This window comes from Electrona antarctica (assembly GCF_951216825.1).
Source record: "Electrona antarctica genome assembly, chromosome: 7".
Classification (NCBI taxonomy): Eukaryota; Metazoa; Chordata; class Actinopteri; order Myctophiformes; family Myctophidae; genus Electrona; species Electrona antarctica.
Genome location: NC_136812.1, coordinates 55277877 through 55300988, shown reverse-complemented (window position 1 = coordinate 55300988; position 23112 = coordinate 55277877). Strand labels below are relative to the sequence as shown.

Below are 23112 nucleotides of genomic sequence, written 5' to 3'. Positions count from 1 at the left end.
AGTCACATGACAAATAACAAAATTCAAATTATCATAAAAGGTAAAAATAAAAAAATAAGATATGTAGGCCTACAGGTTGGGGAACAAAGAAGGGCTTATAAGGAGGTGGGGATAGTCACTAGACTTAGGTGGGGGGGGGGGGGGGGCAATCTTTTTTTTATTTTTTTATATATAAATACCGTGGAATACCGAGGTATAGGTTATCAATACCGGCACCGCACCGTACTGTAAAATCTCATACCGTGGCATGCCTAGCGGTGACATAGTTTTCACCTGACATTATGTCAATGAATTCACTGACTGGCTTGAGGGCTCTGTTCATCGCGGTCAGCACATCCTTATCAGACCAATTGAGCTTGACAATACATTTTCTGTCCTTCTCCTGAAAACGACGTATTGCTGTAAACTGCTCCAGCAGGCGCTCAATCATTTTCTGTTTGGAGCCCCAGCGAGTTTCACAATCATGTTGGATGACAAAAATAATACAATTGTAAAGGGATATACAATAAAGTATCTTCTATAAATAATATGAAATAGGCTACTTAATATGCACGTAGTTTATTTATAATATAAATAAACGACGTGCATATTAAGTAGGCTATTTCATATTAATTCATAACTGGACAAAACACGATTTTAACTACGAGGCCATTAGGCTACAGTTAGTTGCATTTATTATGATAGAACGTTATTATAGCTCAAGCTCACCGTAACAAGCTGGTGATCTGGTAACTCAAGTTCCTCCTGTGCCTGTCCCATGTTCCTCTTTCTCTTTCAGCTGTGTGAAAACTGGCCAATAGGGCTTCTGCAGCGTTCCATGGTGTTGTCGATTTTCTTGCGATTAGTTTCAGCTGTCAGTGTGTTGTTCACGGCAAGATGCAGGTTATGGCCAAAACAATTAAGCCACGGCCAGCACAAGACCTTTGTGATCGTAGCAACAATATTGGCTTCGTTGTCGGTTGTTACTGCTGACAAGTACTTTGGATCCAGGTTCCACTCGCCTAATTGTTCTTCAAGTGCCTCAGCCATGTTTTGTGCTGTGTGATCCTCTGGAAAGAAACTTGTCTGGAGGCACCGAGAGATGACATGGATAGTCAATGTATGGTGACATATTAGTACTGGACCACATGTCCGTTGTCAGAGAGAAGTAGTGGCCTTCTGAAAGTAAACATTGCACCTCATGTCGAATCTTATTATACAGCTCTGGAATGGCAATTTCTGAAATATACTTTCGACCAGGTGGCTCATACCGACGGTCGAGTGTATGGCACATTGCTTTGAATGACGGCTTTTCCACGGTTCTGAATGCAACCATTTCCTTCGCAATAAACCTGGTGACTTTATCGGTGCAGTCCTTCCATCTGCGGCTGTCGCGTTCATATGGAACACCCCTGGAAAATGACCCTTCTAGCTGTAGTTGTGTCGCTGAAGAAGAGCCAGCACTGTCCGTAGAAGAGCCCCCTTGTCCTGCGGGACCCATAGCAGCAGCAACGGAGGCATGTTTCTTGCGCAGGTGAGCATGGAGGTTCGACGTGTTACTCAACTTAGCCGGGACCTTTTTAAGACAGTGCTTGCATGTTGGATTATCTAAATCTTTCGGCCCACCTTCGGCTCATCTTTTTCGAAACCAAAATGATTCCATATTGGCTTTGTTTTTGTCTTTGGTAACATCAAGTGTTCCGCCATCATGCCATTTCCTGCTGTCGTCAGCTCGTCACACTCACTCAGTCAACTTTATTGCAACTTTATTGGAAACAAACACTGCGCGCTCCCCCCCCAGCTCCACCCCAAGCCCATTCGTTTGAAACCTTGACACCTTGTTTGTGTGCTGGGCTCCTGGCCACTGTTACATGCAGCAATGCCTAGCAGCAGTCAAGCTTGCGAGCGGGGCGCTGCGACCGCATCCGTCGGTAAACATAAAAAACGGTTCGGTCGGTTTAAATAAATTAATCAGGTTTACTAGATGAAACCGGATCGTACCGGTTGAACCGAAAACCATCACATCCTTACAATCACCCCTCTTATTTCCACACTAGCCTCTCTCTCTTCAAATGCCCCTGGCTTCCCTTCTTTTTCAAAAGTTTGTCTGAGCTGAAACTGCACCCTCTCAGGCGATTTTCCTGCACAGTACCAAGGGCTGGTAGCCTATGCTATTTTTAGGCAAGAGTAATAAACAAAATCAGAGAAGAGAACCAGTTGTCAAAATACAACAGGTGATTGACACCAGAGAGAGTATGTTTTGCACGTCCGTGTGTGTGTCCGTCCGTGTGTGTGTGAGTCTGTCCGTCCATCTGTTACCAGCTATTCTCCGGCACCGTTAACCCGGTAGATAAAAAATGTTGCACACACACCCTGGATGCCAACGATGAACCTCTGCCCCAATTTTCCAGAACGGCCTGTTATAGCGCCACCAGGAGGCCGACTTTTGAAAAACACATTTTTTGATATTACACCTCCAGATTCTGTCCAAAAATCCCGCATTTTGTTACCCATTATCTCTATAGTCATGTTCAAGACGGATCTGTCCGATATTTCATATTCCATCTAGCTGGGTCTCAATTCGTCCAAAATCAACACATTTTTGGAATTGTTTTTGGCATGGTGTTAGCTATGGTTATAAGGTTTTCAAAAACTATCGCAAAAAAGTTGGGCTCGCCCCCTAGTGGTCTGTTTGCAATTAATCTAAAATTAAGAGATTTTCCAAAGGGTTCTATTAGTATTGGGTATGCTAAATAACATACTAAAAAATTGGGGGTAAATAACTTCTGGAAAGGCATAGTTTTCAAGATGGCGTCAACGATGGCTGCCGTGAGCTTAAAATGCCTATAAACTGGGCTTTAATACATACAAAATCATAACAAATATGCACTTGGTGACACGTTCAAAAGCAGAATAAACAAGGCCAGACACGTTTTCACCACGCTACGACCCATCTGGAACTCCAAGGCACTGTCCCTCCAAAATAAGACCAGAATTTTTAACACCAACGTCAAGTCAGTTCTCCTCTATGGATATGGAGTGACAAATACTACCACCAACAAACTCCAGACATTTGTCAACAGATGCCTAAGGCGCATTCTGAACATCAGGTGGCCCGATAAAATATCAAATGCCAGCCTGTTGGAGAAAACCAACCAAAACTCCATCAGCCAGGATGTGAAGAAGAGAAAGTGGGGGTGGATTGGACACACCCTCCGAAAACCTACTGACAACATCACTAGGCAAGTACTGGACTGGAACCCACAGGGCAAAAGAAAAGTGGGGAGGCCAGTGGAGAGTGAGGCAAAGACGACCGGATTATCGTGGGCCCAGCTGAAGATAACTGCTCAAAACAGAGTCCGATGGCGGGTGTGATTGCGGCCCTATGCTCCACCTAGGAGCCTACAGGAATAAGTCAAGTAAGTCAACTTGGTGACACGTTTTTGATTTTTCGCAAACGAGTTGGGCTCGCCCCCTGGTGGTCTGTTTGTAATGAATCCTATGTTAAATAGGCCAGCATTGGATTAATTGCAAACAGACCACTTAGGGGGCGAGCCCAACTTGTTCGCTTGTTGTTTCGTGGACGCAATCTTGAAAATGATGCCTTTCCTACATTTTTAGTATGTTATTTAGCATACCCAATACTAATAGAATCCATTGGATTTTTTCTTGTATCAATTATTATGGTTTTTAACCATATACTGGCACATTTAATATTCAATCAATATTCAATCCCCAGCCAGGTCATACCAAAGAAAAATGGTACCCAGTGCCTCCCTGCTTGACACTCAGCATCAAGGGTTGGATTGGGGGTAAGTTCCTGCGACATACTAGCGTCATGTCCAGGGGGTGTACTTGTAGGGGGCGAGCCCAACTCGTCACCAAGTGCACGATTTTAACGAATTGGGACCCAGCTAATCCTAAAGATAAATTAGTAAATTAGGATTTTTAATTGGCTAACATTGGCTTTCAAAATTTGCAGGATTGGCCCGTTTTGAACAAAAAGCCTCAAATCATGAACGCAGCGTGAAATTTACGTGAAATCTTTCACAGACTTTCCTAACTAGGCTGAGGAATATATCCCACCCTTTTCACATTGGCCTGTTGTAGCGCCACCAACAGGTGGATTTTTGCAAAACCCATTTTTGGAACAAAATGCCTCAAATCATCCAATTGCCATCCAAGGCGTAAGAAGAAATGGGACCCTTTTCACATTGTCCTATTATAGCGCCACCAGGAAGCCAGTGCACCATGTCAGTTTACATGACAGACTCCGCACTGACAGGAGAAGGAGACAATTATTTTGGATTACATTACGTAACGTGGGTAACTACTAACTCACCCATTGAAAACACAGTAACTATAATGGCGTTACTGAATGAGAAAATGTAAACTCACCCATTGAAAACACAGTAACTATAATGGCGTTACTGAATGAGAAAATGTAAAGAGTTATGTTACAAGTTACAGCAAAAAGTAGTTCCTTTATGTAAAGTAACTTAATGTAAGGGCATTTGTTCCAACACTGGATTTCAATGCCTGAAAGTGTATAAGCTATTTTTTTTAATTCTACTGTGGATTGTTTGATTTCTTTGAGTGTCATATTTTTGATGTTCCAGTCAAGATATTTTTAAGGGCCAGAGGGAGGAGGATCAAATGTGGTTCCTTCATATAGCTATAAGTTTGTGGCACACAGGGAGGAATGATGTATATTATGGAACCACAATTAATTAATATAGCATAAATAACTGTTTTAAACGAAAGTATAACATTCTAGTCCACTTGCCAGAATGTGAACATGTTGAGTACACCAACGTTTTATGTTAGAAATGTTTAGTATGGGTCTTGCATATGTTGAGCAATTTTCATAATTGGCATAATTAGCTTTAATGACTACACACATACATGGACAATATTTAAGCCGATAGTCCCAGACCATAGGCGTATTTTCGCGCTCAAGAGTCTAAAAAGCACCAAATTTGGCCCAGATGTAGCTCAGGGTTAAAAATATGTGCAAACATGAAAATGTTTAAACTTAATCTCAAAGACATGATTTTAATGAGCTACAGGGATGAAGAAGGTGTAGGTTTTCACTAGGTGTGTGTGTGCGCGTGTGGGGGGGGGGGGGGGGCGGGGGTGTTTGTGTGTTTATGTATGATTATGTATATGATTAATGATACTTAGTAATGATGGAAAGGGGGTGGGAGCAATAAGCTTTGCTTCTTCTCACTCCTTTTGAATTTGCTTTTTTATTATTTTGTACTTATTCTGTCGTTTCTGTTTATATTGTTTTTAAATTGCTTATTCAAATAAAGATTTCAAAAAAGGGTATGCTCTACTGATTTAGCTAGGGTGCCCGAGCTGGCAACCTTCGGGTTTGCCATAGTGGCCAAATCCAATATGGCTGCCACCTAAAACGGTTTTGTCTGTAACATTTGAACAAGATGAGCTACAAATGCAAACTTGGTTTCTATTTCATGTTTTCTGAACATTGCAAACATGTTGAAATGCTTATCATTACGATCGGGTGTGTCTGGAACCCTAATTTGCATATTTCCAAGATGGTGGCTATTGGTCTACTTGCCCCATTGTAAACCCGGACATGTTGAGTACACCAACGTTTTAAGTTGAAATATGGTGAAGACAAGCTGGTGGTTATGTTTGGTGGACTACATATTGAGATGTCGGGGAACTGGTTACAAGGAAGTGGTTGGGTTGAAGCACTAGTGCAAGCTGACATCTCATATCCAGGGAAAGCTGACTCCTTCCTCAAAGCAGCCCATGTAACTCGCACCAGGAGAGCCCATCAAATTAGAGCAGTGGCTCTGAATGTTCTGCAGCACCGCAGGCTTATGACAACTATTGTCAAACACAAACAGATCAAGTTCCTCTAGCGTTTGAAGCTTGGTGCAGCCAGAGAGCAGAAAACATTCCACATTTTCAGTACTGGTCTATTGTTCTTGAGCTAGAGCTGCTCGTGCTAGTATTTGTGCGGTCATTGCGAGAGGGATCTTTCTCCATGTACCTTGAACAGAACTAGTCAAATGGTTTCATGCAATGGATTATACCCATTATGCAAGATGGATTCCAGTTCACCTGAGAGACATGGCTGAACTACCAAGGACACACCCGGACATAGCTCAAGCGTTCAGGGCAGGCAAGTTCACTGTCCAGAAGACCAAACATGTGTTTTCCTCCATAGCCATTAACCAGGCCCATGAGCAGACGAATGCGTGCATCAAAGAAGATTGTCAAATTAATCTTTATGCCGACGACACAATTTTATACTGTACCGCTGACTCCACTGTACTCAAGCCTCTGGACTCAGTTTACCACTCAGCTCTGAGGTTTATTACTGGTGACAGCTACGATACTCATCACTGTACCCTGTATGATAATGTGGGCTGGTCTTCTCTGACTGAAAGACGCAATAATCACTGGCACCTCTTCATATATAAATCCCTGGTCGGGAATTTACCATCATATATTTCATCCATGTTACATCAGAAACCTAGTCGCATTGTAACTGGATCCAGTGATTGGCTATGCCTTCTGGTCCCTTTTGCCAACTTGAACTTGGAAAGGCTGCTTTCAGCATTGGTGCACCTGATTCTTGGAATCTCTTGCAACAAGAACTTAAACTTAATACCCTGGCATCAATTGGTCATTTTAGGAATTTACTCAATAACCGTCACCTGTATGTTGCTGTTTTAACTGATTGCTGAATATATAATTGTTTTAACGGATTGCTGTAACTAATTGTTGTTGTATTACTGTTTTTTATTGTTTGTATGTAATCTCGGCATCATTGTAAATGAGGGGTTCCCTCAATGGTCTCTCTGAGAATTTAAATAAAGGTTGAACGAATGAATGAAAAAGATGGTGGTGCTGTGGGCCTCACTGACAAACCATCTTCACTATTACGATGGATGGTAGCAGGACCAGAAGTTGTGCTATCGATATACAGTAGGAGTTTGAGATTGGTTCCAATAAATCAGATAACACACGTCACCATGACCAAAGTGTCCATGTCTCATTTATCAAAGATGTACGCTCTTTGGTCACGGCAATGGAACATTTTGGAAATCCATTTAAGGAGGAAAGCGATGACCTGATTGTTCTCCGCTCAAAGGAACTTGCTGGAACTTCAGCTGTTGAGGCAGTTAAAAAGGTGAAGCAGACAGGAGAGCACAAATTTGAAGCTTTCACTAGAGAACGCCTTGTTGAGAGAACAAAGCCAGTTGACGACACCATACCAAGAAATAAGCTGCTGGTGTCCGGTACTTCAACCGTGGGGAGAGTATCAAAACCAAAACAGAAATTGGTCTCTCTCAAACAGGACATGGAGCTATTTTCAAGATTATTCATTGCTTGCCAGACCAGAGATGGAAACCTACACGAGTTCTTTCGACACGAGAACCAATCGTGTCTGATGGGGGAGGTCTCTGACTGGGACTGAAGAATGATCTGCTTCCCTGCCTGGAACAAGTTCACAGTGCATACTCTGACAGTCCAACGGTTACCTGTACCATTGTAGATGGGGCAGCCATTGTCCAGATGCTGAAACCAAGTTCAGTAAAAAACCATCAAAGACTATGCCCATGTGATCTTCATTCCGTATCTGACCAGCACATTTAAAAGTGTGTCCAGGCTTGATCTGGTGTGGGATCGCTACTTATCTGAGTCTCTGAAAGCTTCTACAAGAGCAAAGCATGGGACTCGGATTCCCATGTGAGACGTGTGGTAGGTGATGCAGCCATTCCCAGGAACTGGCAAAACTTTATTAGAGTTGACAGCAATAGAGCGTCGCAGTCCCCTCGAACAAGCACAATTTTTTGAGCTGAACAAATAATTAGAAAGAAGAAGAAAATGGCAGTTTTTTGTTGTTGTTTTTCTTCTTTGTAATTATTTGGGGGGATTCAGATTTTTCCGGGGGCCAGTTTCGAATTGCAACCGTCCGTAGGTGCCCTTTGAGAGCGGTTTTGAAGGAGTCAAGGGATTTGCATGTCTTAATGACTGTTGGTAGGGCGTTCCACATTTTGGTGGCATAGGAGCGAAAATAATTTAGTCCCTTGTTTGTGCCGAATCTGGGTTGTACATGGTTCGTTGCACTCCCTCTGGTGTTGTGGGTGTGGACTTCGTTAACATTAAGGAAGTATCTAGACAGGTACATGGGTATCTTGGTGGAGTATCGAATCTTGTGGATGTAGCAGGGGTCACTGCATTCATTCTCAGCTAAGGGGCCCTTGGTCTGAAAGAAAGTTGAAGACTCCTGATTTAGACATCCTCAAATCCCATATATGGAGAACCAAACAACATAAATAAATGCAGGACGACTGCTGGAAATATGGCGTCCACCATAATGAAGGTTGCAGTTTCAGGGCTTTCCAGGTGCACTCGCCACACACTCCTGAGACGACATTCAACCACAGCATCCCTCCTGCATGGCGTTCCTGGTCCACTATGGAAGGTCGGGAGGCTGAACCACGTTGCCATTGCTGTCCCAGACATAGAAAAGGCCACCGCTCTCTACCGGGATGTCCTGGGGGCAACAGTTAGTGACAAGGTGTCCCTGCCAGAGCATGGAGTCTACACGGTGTTTGTGGAGCTGGGTTATACCAAACTAGAACTTCTTCACCCCCTGGGAGAGAAGAGTCCAATTGCTGGTTTCCTACAGAAGAATAAGGCGGGAGGGATGCACCACATTTGTATTGAGGTTGATGACATCAATGCTGCAATAATTGACCTGAAGGCTAGGAACATCAGAATGCTGTCACCAGAACCCCGAATAGGTGCTCATGGGAAACCAGTCATGTTTCTCCACCCAAAAGACTGTGATGGTGTACTTGTTGAGCTTGAAGAGGCCTAAGCTCTGCTTTGTCTGATCAACTCTGTGGTGTTACTGAGTCATTAAGTCATATCACATCACCATTCCTCCTCCTCCAGTACAGTAACTCATTTAAATTGAGTTTGTAATTGGCTTATCTTTGCACTTCAGAGATAGGGCTTGGACAAAGTCTGTTCATACTACGGCCACTGTTATTTATTTATTTAAAAAATAAATAAATAAATGCAGGACGTCCAATTCAGGACGTTGCATGAAATGCAATGGCACCAACTGCGCAAATTGGCAATGTATGGCCAGCTTGGTTAGTGTCTGTCATCAGATTAGAGCTGCTATATAATGTCAGGAAATTACCGTAGCCTCATAATTCATCAGGGAAGAGGCACTGAGGTATGTTATCTTGAGAGTTTCACGAGACTTCCGAAAGAGACGACACGGGTGAACGACACGGGTGAGAAAGAAGTCGGAGAGACAGAGAGACAAGGGCACAGTCATAAAGAGGCCAAGATACTCAAAGAGAGAGACAGAGAGGGACACAAGATACTCAAAGAGAGAGACAGAGAGGGACACAAGATACTCAAAAGAGAGCCAGAGAAGGACAAAGAGACAAAAAGTGAGGGAAGAGAAAGAAAGCGACAAAGACAGAGACCTTAGCCATTCCAAATCAGGATGACTAAAAGTGATATCGTATTGAGAGACAGACACTGTAAAAGAGAGACATAGACTGAGAGAAGGGCAGAGAGACAGAAAGTTAGTGCAGATAGGGAGGGACATAAGGAGAAAGGTCGCCAGCAAGCCCCGGCAGTGATGGCAGCCATGTTATCACGGTCGCGATGTGTTTATCGTACGCTCTGCCCCTCTCTATCAGTGGCACGTCAAGTAAATAATGTGCTTGTTCGACGGAGTGCATCAGGTCTCAATGCTTTCAACTGGGCCATTTACAGGAATGCAAAGTTACGTCCATCTCTGTCATCGGCTAATGTCTTCCACAGGAGATATTTCAAAACATCACCTGTTCACAGGGATGAAGTAGTCACTGTCTATACCCCAGCGTTTCCAGAGTCCATCACAGAGGGTGATGTACAAAGCTGGGAGAAAGCTGTGGGTGATTTGGTGGCTGAAGATGAAGTGGTGTGTGAAATTGAAACTGACAAGACAATCATAGAGGTACCGTCTCCTGCGGCTGGTGTCATAGAGGAACACCTAGTGGCTGTTGGAGGGAGGGTAGAAAGAGGAACGGCCCTCTTCAAACTCCGGAAAGGAGCGGGAGGTGCCACCCCTGCCCGTGCCCCAGCTGCTGAAACCCCAGCAGCAGCACCTCCTGCTTCTGCCCCTGCTGCCATGCCATCAGTGCCCCCAGTGCCAGCTGCACAAGTCCAACCTGTTTCTGCTGTCAAGCCCACTGCTGCTGCTGCTGCACCACCACCACCTCCAGCAGTGGGAGCCAGGACAGAGAGCAGGGTGAAGATGAACCGTATGAGGCTGAGAATCGCCCAGAGGCTCAAGCAGGCTCAGAACACTTGTGCCATGCTCACAACCTTCAACGAGGTCGACATGAGCAACATTCAGCAAATGAGGAAGGTCCACAAGGATGCCTTCCTGAAGAAACACGACGTCAAGCTGGGCTTCATGTCAACCTTTGTGAAGGCTGCAGCGCATGCTCTGGCTGACCAGCCAGTTGTTAATGGCGTTATTGATGACGCAACCAACGAGATTGTGTACAGGGATTACATAGACATTAGTGTGGCCGTGGCAACTCCAAAGGGTCTCGTCGTACCAGTGATCCGCAATGTCGAGACCATGAACTTTGCTGACATTGAGAAGACCATTAATGAGCTCGGAGAAAAGGCTCGCAGAAACGAGCTGGCCGTGGAGGACATGGACGGTGGCACATTCACCATCAGCAACGGTGGAGTGTTTGGGTCCATGTTCGGTACGCCCATCATCAACCCGCCACAGTCTGCCATCCTGGGCATGCATGGCATCTTTGACCGGCCTGTGGCCATCAACGGCAAGGTTGAAATCCGGCCAATGATGTACGTCGCATTGACATACGACCACAGGCTCGTCGACGGCAGAGAAGCGGTTACTTTCCTGCGCAAGATCAAAGCCGTGGTAGAAGACCCGCGGATGTTGCTTCTAGACATGTGATGTCCCTGTCACTAAAACAAAGCTTACATACGTGAAAACCCCACCAACGACATTGGACTTGATAGTTTATACACAAGCCGTTCATTTACTTTCACTTTAATCACAATGAAAACGATTGTCTTGTAATAACTAAGATACAAAGGGGCAGGTCACACTTTAAACTCTTTTTATCCTCTGCATTCCAATGACGTTCCAGAATCTTTAAATGCCATACTTAGGGGAGAACGGGGCAAGATGAGCCACTTTTCACTTTGTGTTGTCCTCTAAGCAAGGCAAAATGAGATGGCAATACATTCTAAAGATCTGCCCTTATCCCATTTTGACCTGAGATCAGATTCTAAAAATGTCTTCTACATCCTGACAGTTTTCTGAAAAAGCTATGTTTCTATGTCAGTGGTTCTTCGATTTTTCAAAAATAGCAGACCTACAAGCTCGTAGCGCGCCACTCGGTAGCGCGCCACTCGGTGGCTCACTATGAGCTTGTAGATCTGCTATTTTTCAATAGCTAAAGCATAACATAATGCTAACACCAAAAGGGGTTCCCGCCCAAAATGGATTATTGCAGGATGTCTTCTATCAATTGAAATAATGAGTAAGCTGACAAAGAGCCACGGAAATATGACATTAAAATAAGGTGCAAGTTTTTAATGTTTCAGGTTTAAACTTGAACGGACAATGTATTCACGTATCAAAAAACATTCAATAGTACTTTTCCCTTTTGCAAATACTCATATTTGTTTATTTATTATTTAAACAATATAAAGCCAACAAAAAACGTTTGTTATTCAGAACCTTTTAGTATGCAATTGTTAATACACACTATAGAGCGTCGCAGTCCCGCCTCCTACCCTGGACCAGGAAATGAAACCCAATGCATTTTTCCCATAGACAATACACAAGTATTTATTTAAAGACGGTTACGCCGCGGACAAAGCCAACTCGAGTCGTGACAACTTATGACAACACAAACAATATTTTGGACCAAACAAATAATTACAAAGAAGAAAAACAACAAAAAAAGTGTTGTAACCTGCCGTTTTTTTCTTCTTTCTAATTATTTGTTTGGTCAAAAAGAACAAAAAGTTTGTAAATCTTCTTGGTAGTTTGTTTGGAGAGCTAGCCTATGAATTTGGTAAGTCTCTTTTATTTTACTGTCTCTGCAGTCTTCTTTTAGAGGCCAACTCTGCATAAAGGAGCTTGCACACTGCTGCGTTTTTTCGGATTAGGTCGTTGCAGACTGGCAGCCGATTCGACTGGTATCACCCCATATAATCGGCGAAATCATCTGTTATCAGCACGTTTGAATGGGGCCAGAATGTCCATACTGGCATCCTCACCACATAGCCTGGTCAAGGTTTCCCCCTGGTGGACGTGTCATTTTGGTGCATGATGGAACTAGGAGCTACTAATATATACTATTCTCTGTCTATCAGGACGTAACTCGAACGGCGCTGAGTCGGGTCTGGTGGCCTTCGCAACGCTCGGCACGGCGACTCGCTCGGCTAGCGCCTCGCTCGGCGGTGCCTCACGTAGCTCATGGCCACCAGACACGGCGCGCCTCCATCAGGACATCAGTGATAATGACAATGCTACAATCGCAGATAATGACATACTGAACAGTGAGGATGCCAGTATGGACATTCTGGCCCCATTCAAACGTGCTGATAACGGATGATTTTGCCGATTATATGGGGTGATACCAGTCGAATGGGGTGAGACTGGTGGCTGGTGCGTTTTTCAGAAAAGCGGTGGAAAAAAATGGGGGCTCTGAAATTCGCTCCGATATTCGGGTCCGAAAACGCAGCAGTATGCAGGGACCCAAGACTTGTTTATATATACACATCAGGGTCCTCCATTTTCAGTTCATTAATGTACAGACCTGTCAAACTTTCAAATGCAACCGTCACTGTGTGTACAGTAGGCCTAGATAATAACGTTAACTCTTCCCTTCACTCACAGAAATGGGGCGGTTTTGGGTACGCAAGTTTAAAATGCTACAGGATGCAGCCCGTGGGGACACAGACTGGCTGCGTACTTTGATTTGTAAAAGTGAAGTCAGCAACTACTTCTCCGACTGTTATGGTCACACACCCCGGCTGCCTCCATGAAGCAGCTAGTGCTGGCCATATACTGTCCACATTTGGTATAGTGATGAGCTGTGGTTGTGAATTAATTCAACTTAAAGGACCACTTTTCAACCTATCTTCATATACTAGGTCCTCACTAATAATCATGAAAAAATGGCGCAATTTCTTTCTACTCGGTCTGTGTCTCATAGGAGGGCTGTGGGCAGTTCAGAAACCGTCTTCCAGTGACATCATCGATGGGGAATACAAGCTAATAGAAACTGCAGGCTTTCTAGTCCTGACAACTTGCAATGCGAAAATGGAAGCCATCGTTCTCACGATAATGGAAATCTAAACATTTTTGTAAAATAATCTTGTTTAAAAAAAAAATCTGCCTATTGATGTCACTGGAAGACGGTTTATAAACTGCCCACAGCCCTCCTATGAGACAAAGACTGATTAGAAACAAATCGTGCCATTGTATCATGATTATTAGTGAGGACCTATTATATGAAGATAGGTTGAAAAGTGGTGAAGTGGTCCTTTAAAGCATGCTCATTAAAAGCCTGATGTTTCATGCTTTAACAAAGTGTAGGCCTACAGTAAAGCATAATAGCTCCGAGCGTAGTGAGTTTATACTCCCTGCGATGTGGGGCTCCTAATGCCTATGGTGTTCAGGGAGATTATCAGGATCAACTGTATTTGGTTCATGTTACCCACAGCTGCCAAAAATAAACATGAAATCACGTGTGAAGTGAGGGGCGCTCTTATCACCATACATCATCACATTCCGTGGTACACACAGACACATAACGCTGGGCATAGGATGGGCTAGCGCCCCTCAAAAACGACTAGAATAATACTAGCTAAATTATTCATGGGTTTATCCATTGGCATTCACTCACCAACATTATTTTCTTTGTTATAACTCAGGTTTTGTTATAACACATTATTAGTCAGAAATGAAAACAGTATGTGGTACAGAGAGACATTTGAGCTAAAAGGGCAACACAAAAAAGTCACAGGGACTTCCATTGTGGACCTGTATTTAAATCATCAACATAGCATAACTCTTATAGTGTAAGTGGTCACCGACTGCCTGCAACAATATGTTTCTCTTTTTTTTTTTTTTAATATGCAGCTAAATATGAGAAGGTGTCAGGCTTTAAGGTTTGTTCAATTCTGCTAAAATGTGGACTGTAACTGTAACCATGCTGTTGGAATCAGATGCAGCAATACTCCCCTCTGCTGGAAACTTGTGGTACACAACCTAATGTACAGGCCACAGCACCCAATCAAGAGCAATACTTTGAATGGTCCTTGCAAATAAAAACGTTTTTGAGAACCACTAGTACTAGTGAACTCAGAATGTGCCATAGAGACACACGGGGACTACAAATTTCACGCCCCCAAATGAGACAGCGGCCCCACTTCTGGTCCGTTAGACCAGTGTACTGCATGCCAGCCCATAGAAGTCAATTGAAATTCCACTGTAGTTAGCCTACTTTTAAAATAATACAACATGAACTGAAGACTATATTGATTTGAATAAAAATATGTTTCCAAATGTATGAAGTGTCTTTGTCAACATATTTTTTTGTTTTCTCAATAGATGACTTGTTTCACATTTAATTTACCACTTGAATGAGTTACCCATAATGTTAACGGAGCAGAGCTGAGTTGACAGACTGATTACCTGTCGCTTATAAGTGACGTTCCAAGCGCCGCCGAGTTTGAAGATACATTATCCGTATTTGTGGTGCATGGTGTGAACATGCAGGCGTATATGAATTCTTTACCTGCCGCGGAGCTCCGACGGTACAAAGAAAAAATAAAACTTGTTGGATTATCAATTTGTCCATATGATTTGCCTAAAAGTAGTTGGGAAAATGACCCAACTAAATGGCCAGGAGTGACATATCCAGATATTGTCAACTATCTAGTGGATTCTCCAGGTTTATAGATAATAAAATATCAATTAGAATCTATCTTATTTATTACAGTTTTAATACATATTACAATATATGGGCTATTTATTTATATAGCCAATATATTGCAATTTCACGGGAATTGGGAGCTTCATGAAGAATAATATAATACATTACTTTTCAGGCAGTCAATTTCAGTCTGTGTAATCCTATATAGCAGCATATGCTCCTCAGATGATTTTGCCTGACTTCTTGATATTGTCAATCTATATCATATTCAGTAGGATTAATGGTTCACATGACGCTCGTCCTTCACGTGCGTCGTGGCGTGACTTGCTTTGTTTTGAGCGCCTGGCTAAGTTATGTGCATTTGTAAACGTTCAGATTTCAAATAGCCTATAAAGTGCTCACCCCCGGGGACACGGATGTTAGAATTTTGAACGGGCTGCTATTAACACCCGTGCATCCCGTATTGTTCAAGAAAATGCATTTTAATCCGATCGGTGACCATTTTCTATAAAGGTTATAATAATGCATGAGTGCAATACACCTCCCAACCGATAAGGGCACGTATTGAAAGCATATAGCGAAAAAAATTGAAATTGGCCAGCCGTCGGATGAAAATGCTTTTTATTGAACAATATAAGGACTACACGGGTGCTAATGAACGTGCAAATGTATAACATCCGTAGCTCCGGGGGTGAGCACTTTAAATTTGAAATCTGAACGCTTATGTAGGCCTACACTTAAACGTTGTAAATGTAGCAATGCACTAAAGACAGGGTGAAGTTGCGTCATGACTGACTATCATAAGTTTCAAGGCTATTTTCACTGTGACATATACCTTCATAAGCTTCACTTGAATACTTAATTTCCACCACTTGTGGAGTTCACAAACTTCTTCTGGATGGTTTCACAGATTTTTTACTAGTGGATGGGTGCAGCCATTTCTGTCTCTTTTCAGTTTTCATGATCAGCTGGAAGTTGATGAAACATCAAGTCTGGGTTTTTTTCTTTGTTGTTTTAACAAAGAGGAACGCAGCACACTTTAGGCATGATGAAGACTGGCCGTTTAACCGTTTACAACGCTGGACTCTGTCGTGGTCGCTCGATCCGTCGCTGGGGAATGCCGCATCTAGCGGTATTTATAAGGATTAATGCGTGACGTACAAATCATACGTCAGGGAAACTTCAATATATCCGATGCTAGCAGTCTTTACAATCTTATGGAGTATATTATAGTACATTGTGGGTTGTATATTGAGATGGCAGGTATATGACATTAAAAAGGACAAATAAAACATATGGGACACATTATTCGAACACAAAATAAATCGCTACAGCCTCAGTAATGAACCAGTGAAATAAGGGTATTTTATGATGCCTCTCATAGGGATTGCATTGGCAGCTGCAGTACACAGTTGAAACGGACCAGAAGTGGGGACGCTGTCTCATTTGGGGGCGTGGAATTTGTAGTCCCCGTGTGTCTCTATAGTGTCGTACTAAATCAGTGTCATACCTGTTCTGGAGGAAACCTGGAGACTTGGCATAGTAAGTAAAAGGGGTAGGGTTATATACGTTTTTTTACTTCTCCCTACTCCTTTCCGAACATATACAAAAAATCACACCCGTGTGAACTGAGTGGTGTAAGGTTTTATATAGCATGATCAGCTGTGGTCTGACGTAATGTCTGACGTCCGATGTGAGGTATTATATAAGGTAAGGTATTATATAGCCTGATCAGCTCTGATCTGACGTAATGAAATCACACCCGGATGTGATTTCACAACTGGCTTTTTTTGTGCAGAGAAAATGACCACGGTTGCTACGGTCATCCAGTTCACCCGGGTGTGATTTAATTACGTCAGAAATTATTTTGAACATAGCAACCATGGTCATTTTTTTATGCACACAAAAGCCAGTTGTAGGAGTGGTTTACACCACTCAAAAAAAGCCAGTGAGGCTTGTTTTTTGTTGTTGTCTTTTTTGTTTGTTTTGGGAATATTATTTTATTTGTTTCTATAGGCCTATTGCACTTTGACTTTTTTGTTTAATATTTCATGTTCGGAATAAGGTTTTTCATTAATTCATTATTCATTCATTCATTCATAGTAATTGGGTCTTATGATCAAAATGAGAACATCATAATGGTGTGTAAACAGAAAATCCAAAAGATTGTCCATGTACAGACATAATGATGACCCCTGGAATACAAAGTTTAAAGGAAAGATCACACTCTTATCATCATACATCATCATATATCACATTCCGTGCTCAGCCAATCAAATCATCACAAATGTCATTCCGGCCAATCACTTTTGGCGTATTCATTTTTCTGCCCTCACTTTTTTTATCCTCAATATGTACTTTGCTCAGCAAATCAACTCATCGTCATGGGGTGATCAGCCAATCACAAGCCAATGTTTGTGTTTCCCTGGAAAGCTGGGCATAGGCCCTCAGAATACTTTGTGGTCAGACCAGTGTTGTTTTTGGCAGCAAAATTTGATTTTAGTCATTTTGAATAGTTTTAATTTAGTCTTAGTAACATTTTAGTCACCTGTGTTAGTCTAGTCTTAGTCGACTAAATATTATAAGATTTAAGTCGACTAAATCTACAGTTGATTTAGTCGACTAAAATGTATTTTGGCGGTCTTGATGCCGTCATAATGATCTACAAGCTCGCAGCGCGTCGCGTTGTGAGCTTGTAGATCTGCCATTTTCAGCATGCAACCAAGTGTAAAATGACTGGATCTCTTGTCCCTTCCAAACATTTTAGTCTAGTTTTTTTAGTCATCATAGCTTAGTCTTCATTTCGCTTCCATTTAGTTTCCGTCAGTGAAAAAAGGTAGTCGACGAAATTTTTTCGCTTTAGTCGACGAAATCAACACGGTGTCAGACATGCCCAAATATGAAGTCCAGGCCAGTCTATGACACCAGTTCGATTGATGTCAGACTATTGATGACATCAGGGAAATATCCCTCTCTCCATATATGGGAATCTATTGTTTAGCACCAGTCTGTCGGTCTGTATCGCTTCATGCCCATATTTGGAGATCTCTGTAAGTGTCTCTGTCTGCCTGGTCCCTTTATACTCATGTGGAGTTCCCTGATGTAATCAGCACACGCCCATATATGGGCAAATTGGCGTTTACAAGATATTCTGTGGGTCTTGAAAGATTGGTAAAAAAAAGAGAAAAATAATCACACTTGTGTGAAGTGAGGGGAGCTCTTATCATCATACATCATCACATTCCGTGCTCAGCTATTAAAATCATCGAATTCCGTGGTACAAACACACCAATGAACACTCAAAGCTCGGCATAGGAGGGGCTAGAGCCCCTCAAAAACGCTATCAGTGGCTGCAGACTGTGCTAGAGAAACTCCGGCAGTCGATTACACAGTCAAAGTGTTAATATGAACCCCTGTCTCTGCACTGTAGCAATTAGTACAGCTGGTGATGCCGATAGCCTGTCAGTCATTGTGTCACGGCCCACTCCTCTGCCTTTGATTTGAACTGTGACTATAGCTCCAAAACCACTGTCCGCCCCCTTTCATGGCGATGAATGTCCCATGCATTTTTCCCATAGACGTTTCGAAAAGTATTTATTTAAAGATCTGTAAGCCTCGGACAAAGCCAACTCGGATCGTGACAAATCATGACAATTAAACACAATATTTTGGGCTGAACAAATAACTACAAAGAAGGAAAACAAACAGTGTAAACAAGCCACAGACCCCAATGTAAACAAGCCATCAAGCTTTCTTGTGGTATACTTTTAGACTTGTATCTGGACATATAATAGCTGTCAGAGGAACACCTGAACTGTACTATCCTGTACATTTCCTATGATTGCTAATAAAGTATTCAATCTATCAAAGGTTGATCTATGTATGTAGGTAGCCAGAAGACAGACTGCTGCCAGGAGCAGAACACCCACATGTCATTGTAGCTGATGAGGCCTCCCCATTGCAGACCCTCCTCATGCGCCCAGGAGGGAGAGAATATACAATTACAGACGCTCCAGGTAGGGCTCTAACGATACATGTTAACAAAGATACGATATGCTCGATATTATTATGGATAGAAATAAGTAAACACACTGATTCTCTGGCAAATTCATTGATATTGTAGTCGAACACATATGGACAAACCCACACCTTGACATGAACACCGAGATTACACACATGTATCGATAAACCAAATGTAGCAACATGTAATGGAAAAGGAATTAAACCCCTCTTCCTCTTTTTTTTCTTCCTACATTTGCTAATGGTGCTTTGTAATTGGGACCTGCAGCCCTGAAAATGCAGAGAAGTGCATGAAGGCAACGTGCGTGCTGCATAACTTTTTGCATCTGATGCAGTCTGTGTGCCAGGAGAAGTGGATTCCCCTGCTCTGCAGCCCATCCGCCGAGTGGGAAGCAACAATGCCTCAAGGGATGTCCTCGATGTCCAAGGCGCTTTACATAGATTGTGCATTACATGCACCCATTCACGCACACATGCATACACCGATGGCGGCGGAAACCATGCAAGGCACCAACCAGCACATCAGGAGCAATTAGTGTCTTGCTCAAGGACACTTCGACACTGCATGAACAGCTATGCATGTGTAAACACTGCATATTCATACTTATTTTGTGATTAAAAAAATGAAATGAGATGACTTGATTTCAGTAGTATTTAATTGTGTTCTTACTAGAATTGTTTTACTTCTGAAATGTAAACATTGTCTTTTTGAATGAACATTGTACAAGGGTTCCCTGACAAATATTGAGGTAGAGCAGTTAAAGACTCGAGATAATCTGTACACTGTAGTACATGAACAGTTCTTTCAAACACTAATACTATGAACGGGAATTGCACTAAAGAACTTTAGAACATGTGTTGACCTTGGGATACATCACTGAGGATACGTCCCAGGTGCATCCATGTTTGTATGTATTTTGTTTTAGTTATTCTATTTATAGTGACTCATAGGAATAGACTACGTGACAACCAGGAATAGTCTGGTGACAACCGGAGAGACGGGTGGCAGCCGGAAAGTAGACGGCACCCGGGAGCAGTATTAGTTGGCGCCCCAGCCTGTGTCTTCCGTGAGGAAGAAGCCCAACAAACCCACGGTGAGGCCTTTAGGAGGGCCATTCAAGCTCAAGCGGAGCCTGCGGCACGACCAAGGGCAAGGTGGAGCCTGCGGAACCGTTGCGGCTCGAGAATCCACCATTCCTGAATAAAGTGCCTGGTGCTGGGAGTCTGGTGCAACGCACAGGGCCTGACCTGGTGAGAGCAGGAGTGGACCTGGTGACACGTAGGAGGGGCCCGGACAGGAGTCAACCCACAGAGCCTAGTCCTTCCATGCGCCAGAATGGTACCTCCCAGTCCCGGCAGAGTAGTTCAGGAGGAACGGATTGTGTGGCCCTGGTTTTTCCCTAATGGGACTGATCGAGGGTAGCTACTGGGACGTCGGGACTTGATCACCCCGGCTGGGTCACCTGAGTGAGGGGTATGATGTTGGGAGACCCGAAACCCCGATGACCTTGGGATACATCACTGAGGATACGTCCCAGGTGCATCCATGTTTGTATGTATTTTGTTTTGCAATAAAGCATTACAAACAAAGTAGTATAGACCTACTAAAAGTGCAAGAATTATAGGACATGAACACTGAGCAGTATAACTATAAAAGTATAGTCCAAAACAAATGTCAGACAACAGAGCTGACAATTAAGGCAGCATGGTCAGACATTCAGAAAACAAATGTGGTCAAAATTAGAGGTGCAATTCCACTACATTGTAATTCTAATGATTCTGGACAAATTACCATAACTGGAAAAGAATGCAAATATTGTAAGGTGCCAACCTAAAAAAAATTAAAAAAAAACAACCTGTATTGACCAACTTAAAGTGCCAACATATTTCCATTTGAGCAAATGCAATGAGGACTGTAATGAAAAACAAACACTAAGTTAATATTCATCAGTGCATTCGGATGGACTGATGGCTTTACGCCAATTTGTTTCCATCCTGGTGTTCCGAGGATCCACTCTGGTCAGCAGGTGATCAAACTTCCATTCGTTTTTTCCCATAGATTTAGGCTACTAAGAATCAATCCTTCCAGATGAATCATGACCATAAACCCTTTGATTCTGTGAAAAGAACAAAAAAACTTTAAAACCGCTACGCAAAGAGTATTTATTAAATGTATATCATGTAGTTATTTTTATTTATTTTTTCACAGAGTCGAAGATGTTATGGTCATGATTCACCAAAAATGAATGGCAGATTATTATTTTATTTTTTTGCACCAGTAAACCACGCCCACGGCTATGTCCTATTCAAGCAACCCTGTCTAATCATCATGGCTGTACTCTGCCTTATTGACAAGCTCAAACATTTTCAGCTTCAGCGCTGCTTTTCGGGGACCAGGAATCCGCTTGACAGATGGCAATATTCTTCTGAAGAAAAGCATGTCCTCATCTTCTATGATCTGGGAGGTTGGTGTGTTGCATTCCACTGAACGAGGCGGTGGTGGCTCAGGGGTAGAGTGGCCGGATGGTAACCAGAAGGTTGCCAGTTCGAACCCGCGCTCCCCCAGTTAGAATGTCAGTGTCCTTGAGCAAGATACTGAACCCCAAATTGCTCCCGATGTGCTGGTTGGTGCCTTGCATGGTTTCCCCTGTCATCGGTGTATGAATGTGTGTGTGAATGGGTGAATGTAATGCACAATATATGTAAAGTGCCTTGGATAAAGGCGCTATATAAATGCACCATTTACCAACGATTGATAGCTTCTTCAATGAGTTGCATTTCAAATGGAGCCAGCCCGTCCTTCATTTGGACCCCTGGTGGGGCCCCTGGACCAGGCGTTGGGAAACGGGCGTGCTATAGGAGCTGCCACGGACATTCTCGTAGGCTCCGAGGAAGATGAAGGCACCCGCGCTGATGAAGGTCACCCGGGGAAGGCTGCCTGCAAACAGCCCCGCGAGTCCTCCGCTCTTCCACACGTCACGCAGCACCAGCGGGACGTTGCCACTAGCCGTTGCCGTCCCAGCCTTTGCTAGCACGATCCTGGTCTTGGCCACGTCGAGGGGAGTGGTAACAAACGCGGCTGCCGCGCCTGCAAAAGCTCCGCACACGGCAGCCTGCCAAGAGGTGAGCGTGTGGCCTTGCCTCCTGGACCACGACGTCTTTAGGTATTCCCAAAGTGGAAACTGCACCAGTGAGAACGGGACCTCTCGGAGAAGTGTACTGCCGAATCCTCGGTACAAGCCTCGAGCGCCCTCTCCTCTGAGCGTGGCCAGCAGTGTCCGGTAGGTGGTGGAGGACGGAGAGGCCTGGGTCCTCTGTTTCACCACCTCCGCTGGAACACGGAGCAAACACGCCACGGTTTCTCCCAGGGAGGCGGCCAGCATGTGAGTGACGGGTGCCATGTGGGGCGGGGCCAGCGGCCCGCCGCCGTCGCTGAGCAGGGACTTGGCGCAGTCGTAGGTGACGAAGAACGCGGCGGCACTAGGGAAGGAACCTATGGCGGCGGTCGGGACACCGGCGTAGATTCCCCTGAAGCCTCCGGCCTTGTAGAAGCCCTGCTGGCTCTGCAGTCTGGTCTTGATGGTGTCCAGTGGGAACAGTGTCAGGTCTACGCACATACCCGCGCAGCCCCCCGCCAGCAGAGACGCAGAGAACGCTTGTCTGTCCATGTTGTGTTGCTGCATGTCCTGTCTGTCAGGTCGAATCCATTGACCAGCTGTTCCTAGAGAGTAGAGAACCCTCAGGCGCTCATGTGGTTCCTGAGACCGCCAGACCCACCAGACCTGTGGTCTTCTACGCAAGTCCAGCAACCCATGTGTGTTGTCAACCTGTATATTAGCAAATGTACTACCAATAAGATTGGTGACATCATCGCTGATGTCACTGGACCAAACCAGTGGCACCAGCAATGATGTCACTTCTTCAGATATTGTTTGGTTAGTTACAGTATCATAGAGCGCCGAAGTCCTGACGTCACTCGCTCGTCCCCTCGATTCCCCTGGTTCACGGACGTAATTTCTCTATGGAGAATAACATGGGCTCATCTTAAAATCGTTTCATATAAGTGTTGTGGTCCAAACATAAACAAGCTGTCTCTGCGTTATTGGCCGTTTTT

The 23112-nt window shown here is 43.7% G+C and overlaps 3 protein-coding genes across 3 annotated transcripts; 2 read left to right on the top strand and 1 right to left on the bottom strand.

The window, feature by feature from the left end:
- Window positions 1–8326: 8326 nt before the first annotated feature.
- LOC306927028 (methylmalonyl-CoA epimerase, mitochondrial-like) lies at window positions 8327–9010 on the top strand (the record flags this gene model as incomplete). Its single annotated transcript, XM_079506608.1, has 1 exon — window positions 8327–9010. The coding sequence occupies one exon, from the start codon at window positions 8327–8329 to the stop codon at window positions 8846–8848; it is 522 nt and encodes a 173-aa protein (XP_079362734.1). The 3' UTR covers window positions 8849–9010.
- A 629-nt stretch (window positions 9011–9639) lies between these two features.
- LOC306927025 (dihydrolipoyllysine-residue succinyltransferase component of 2-oxoglutarate dehydrogenase complex, mitochondrial-like) lies at window positions 9640–10975 on the top strand (the record flags this gene model as incomplete). Its single annotated transcript, XM_079506605.1, has 1 exon — window positions 9640–10975. Exon 1 carries the CDS (start codon window positions 9641–9643, stop codon window positions 10973–10975), a length of 1335 nt encoding a protein of 444 aa, XP_079362731.1. The 5' UTR covers window position 9640.
- Window positions 10976–21799: 10824 nt separating this feature from the next.
- LOC306926368 (mitochondrial S-adenosylmethionine carrier protein-like) lies at window positions 21800–22666 on the bottom strand (the record flags this gene model as incomplete). The annotated part of the gene is made up of 1 exon (XM_079505632.1): window positions 21800–22666. The coding sequence occupies one exon, from the start codon at window positions 22664–22666 to the stop codon at window positions 21800–21802; it is 867 nt and encodes a 288-aa protein (XP_079361758.1).
- Window positions 22667–23112: the final 446 nt, after the last annotated feature.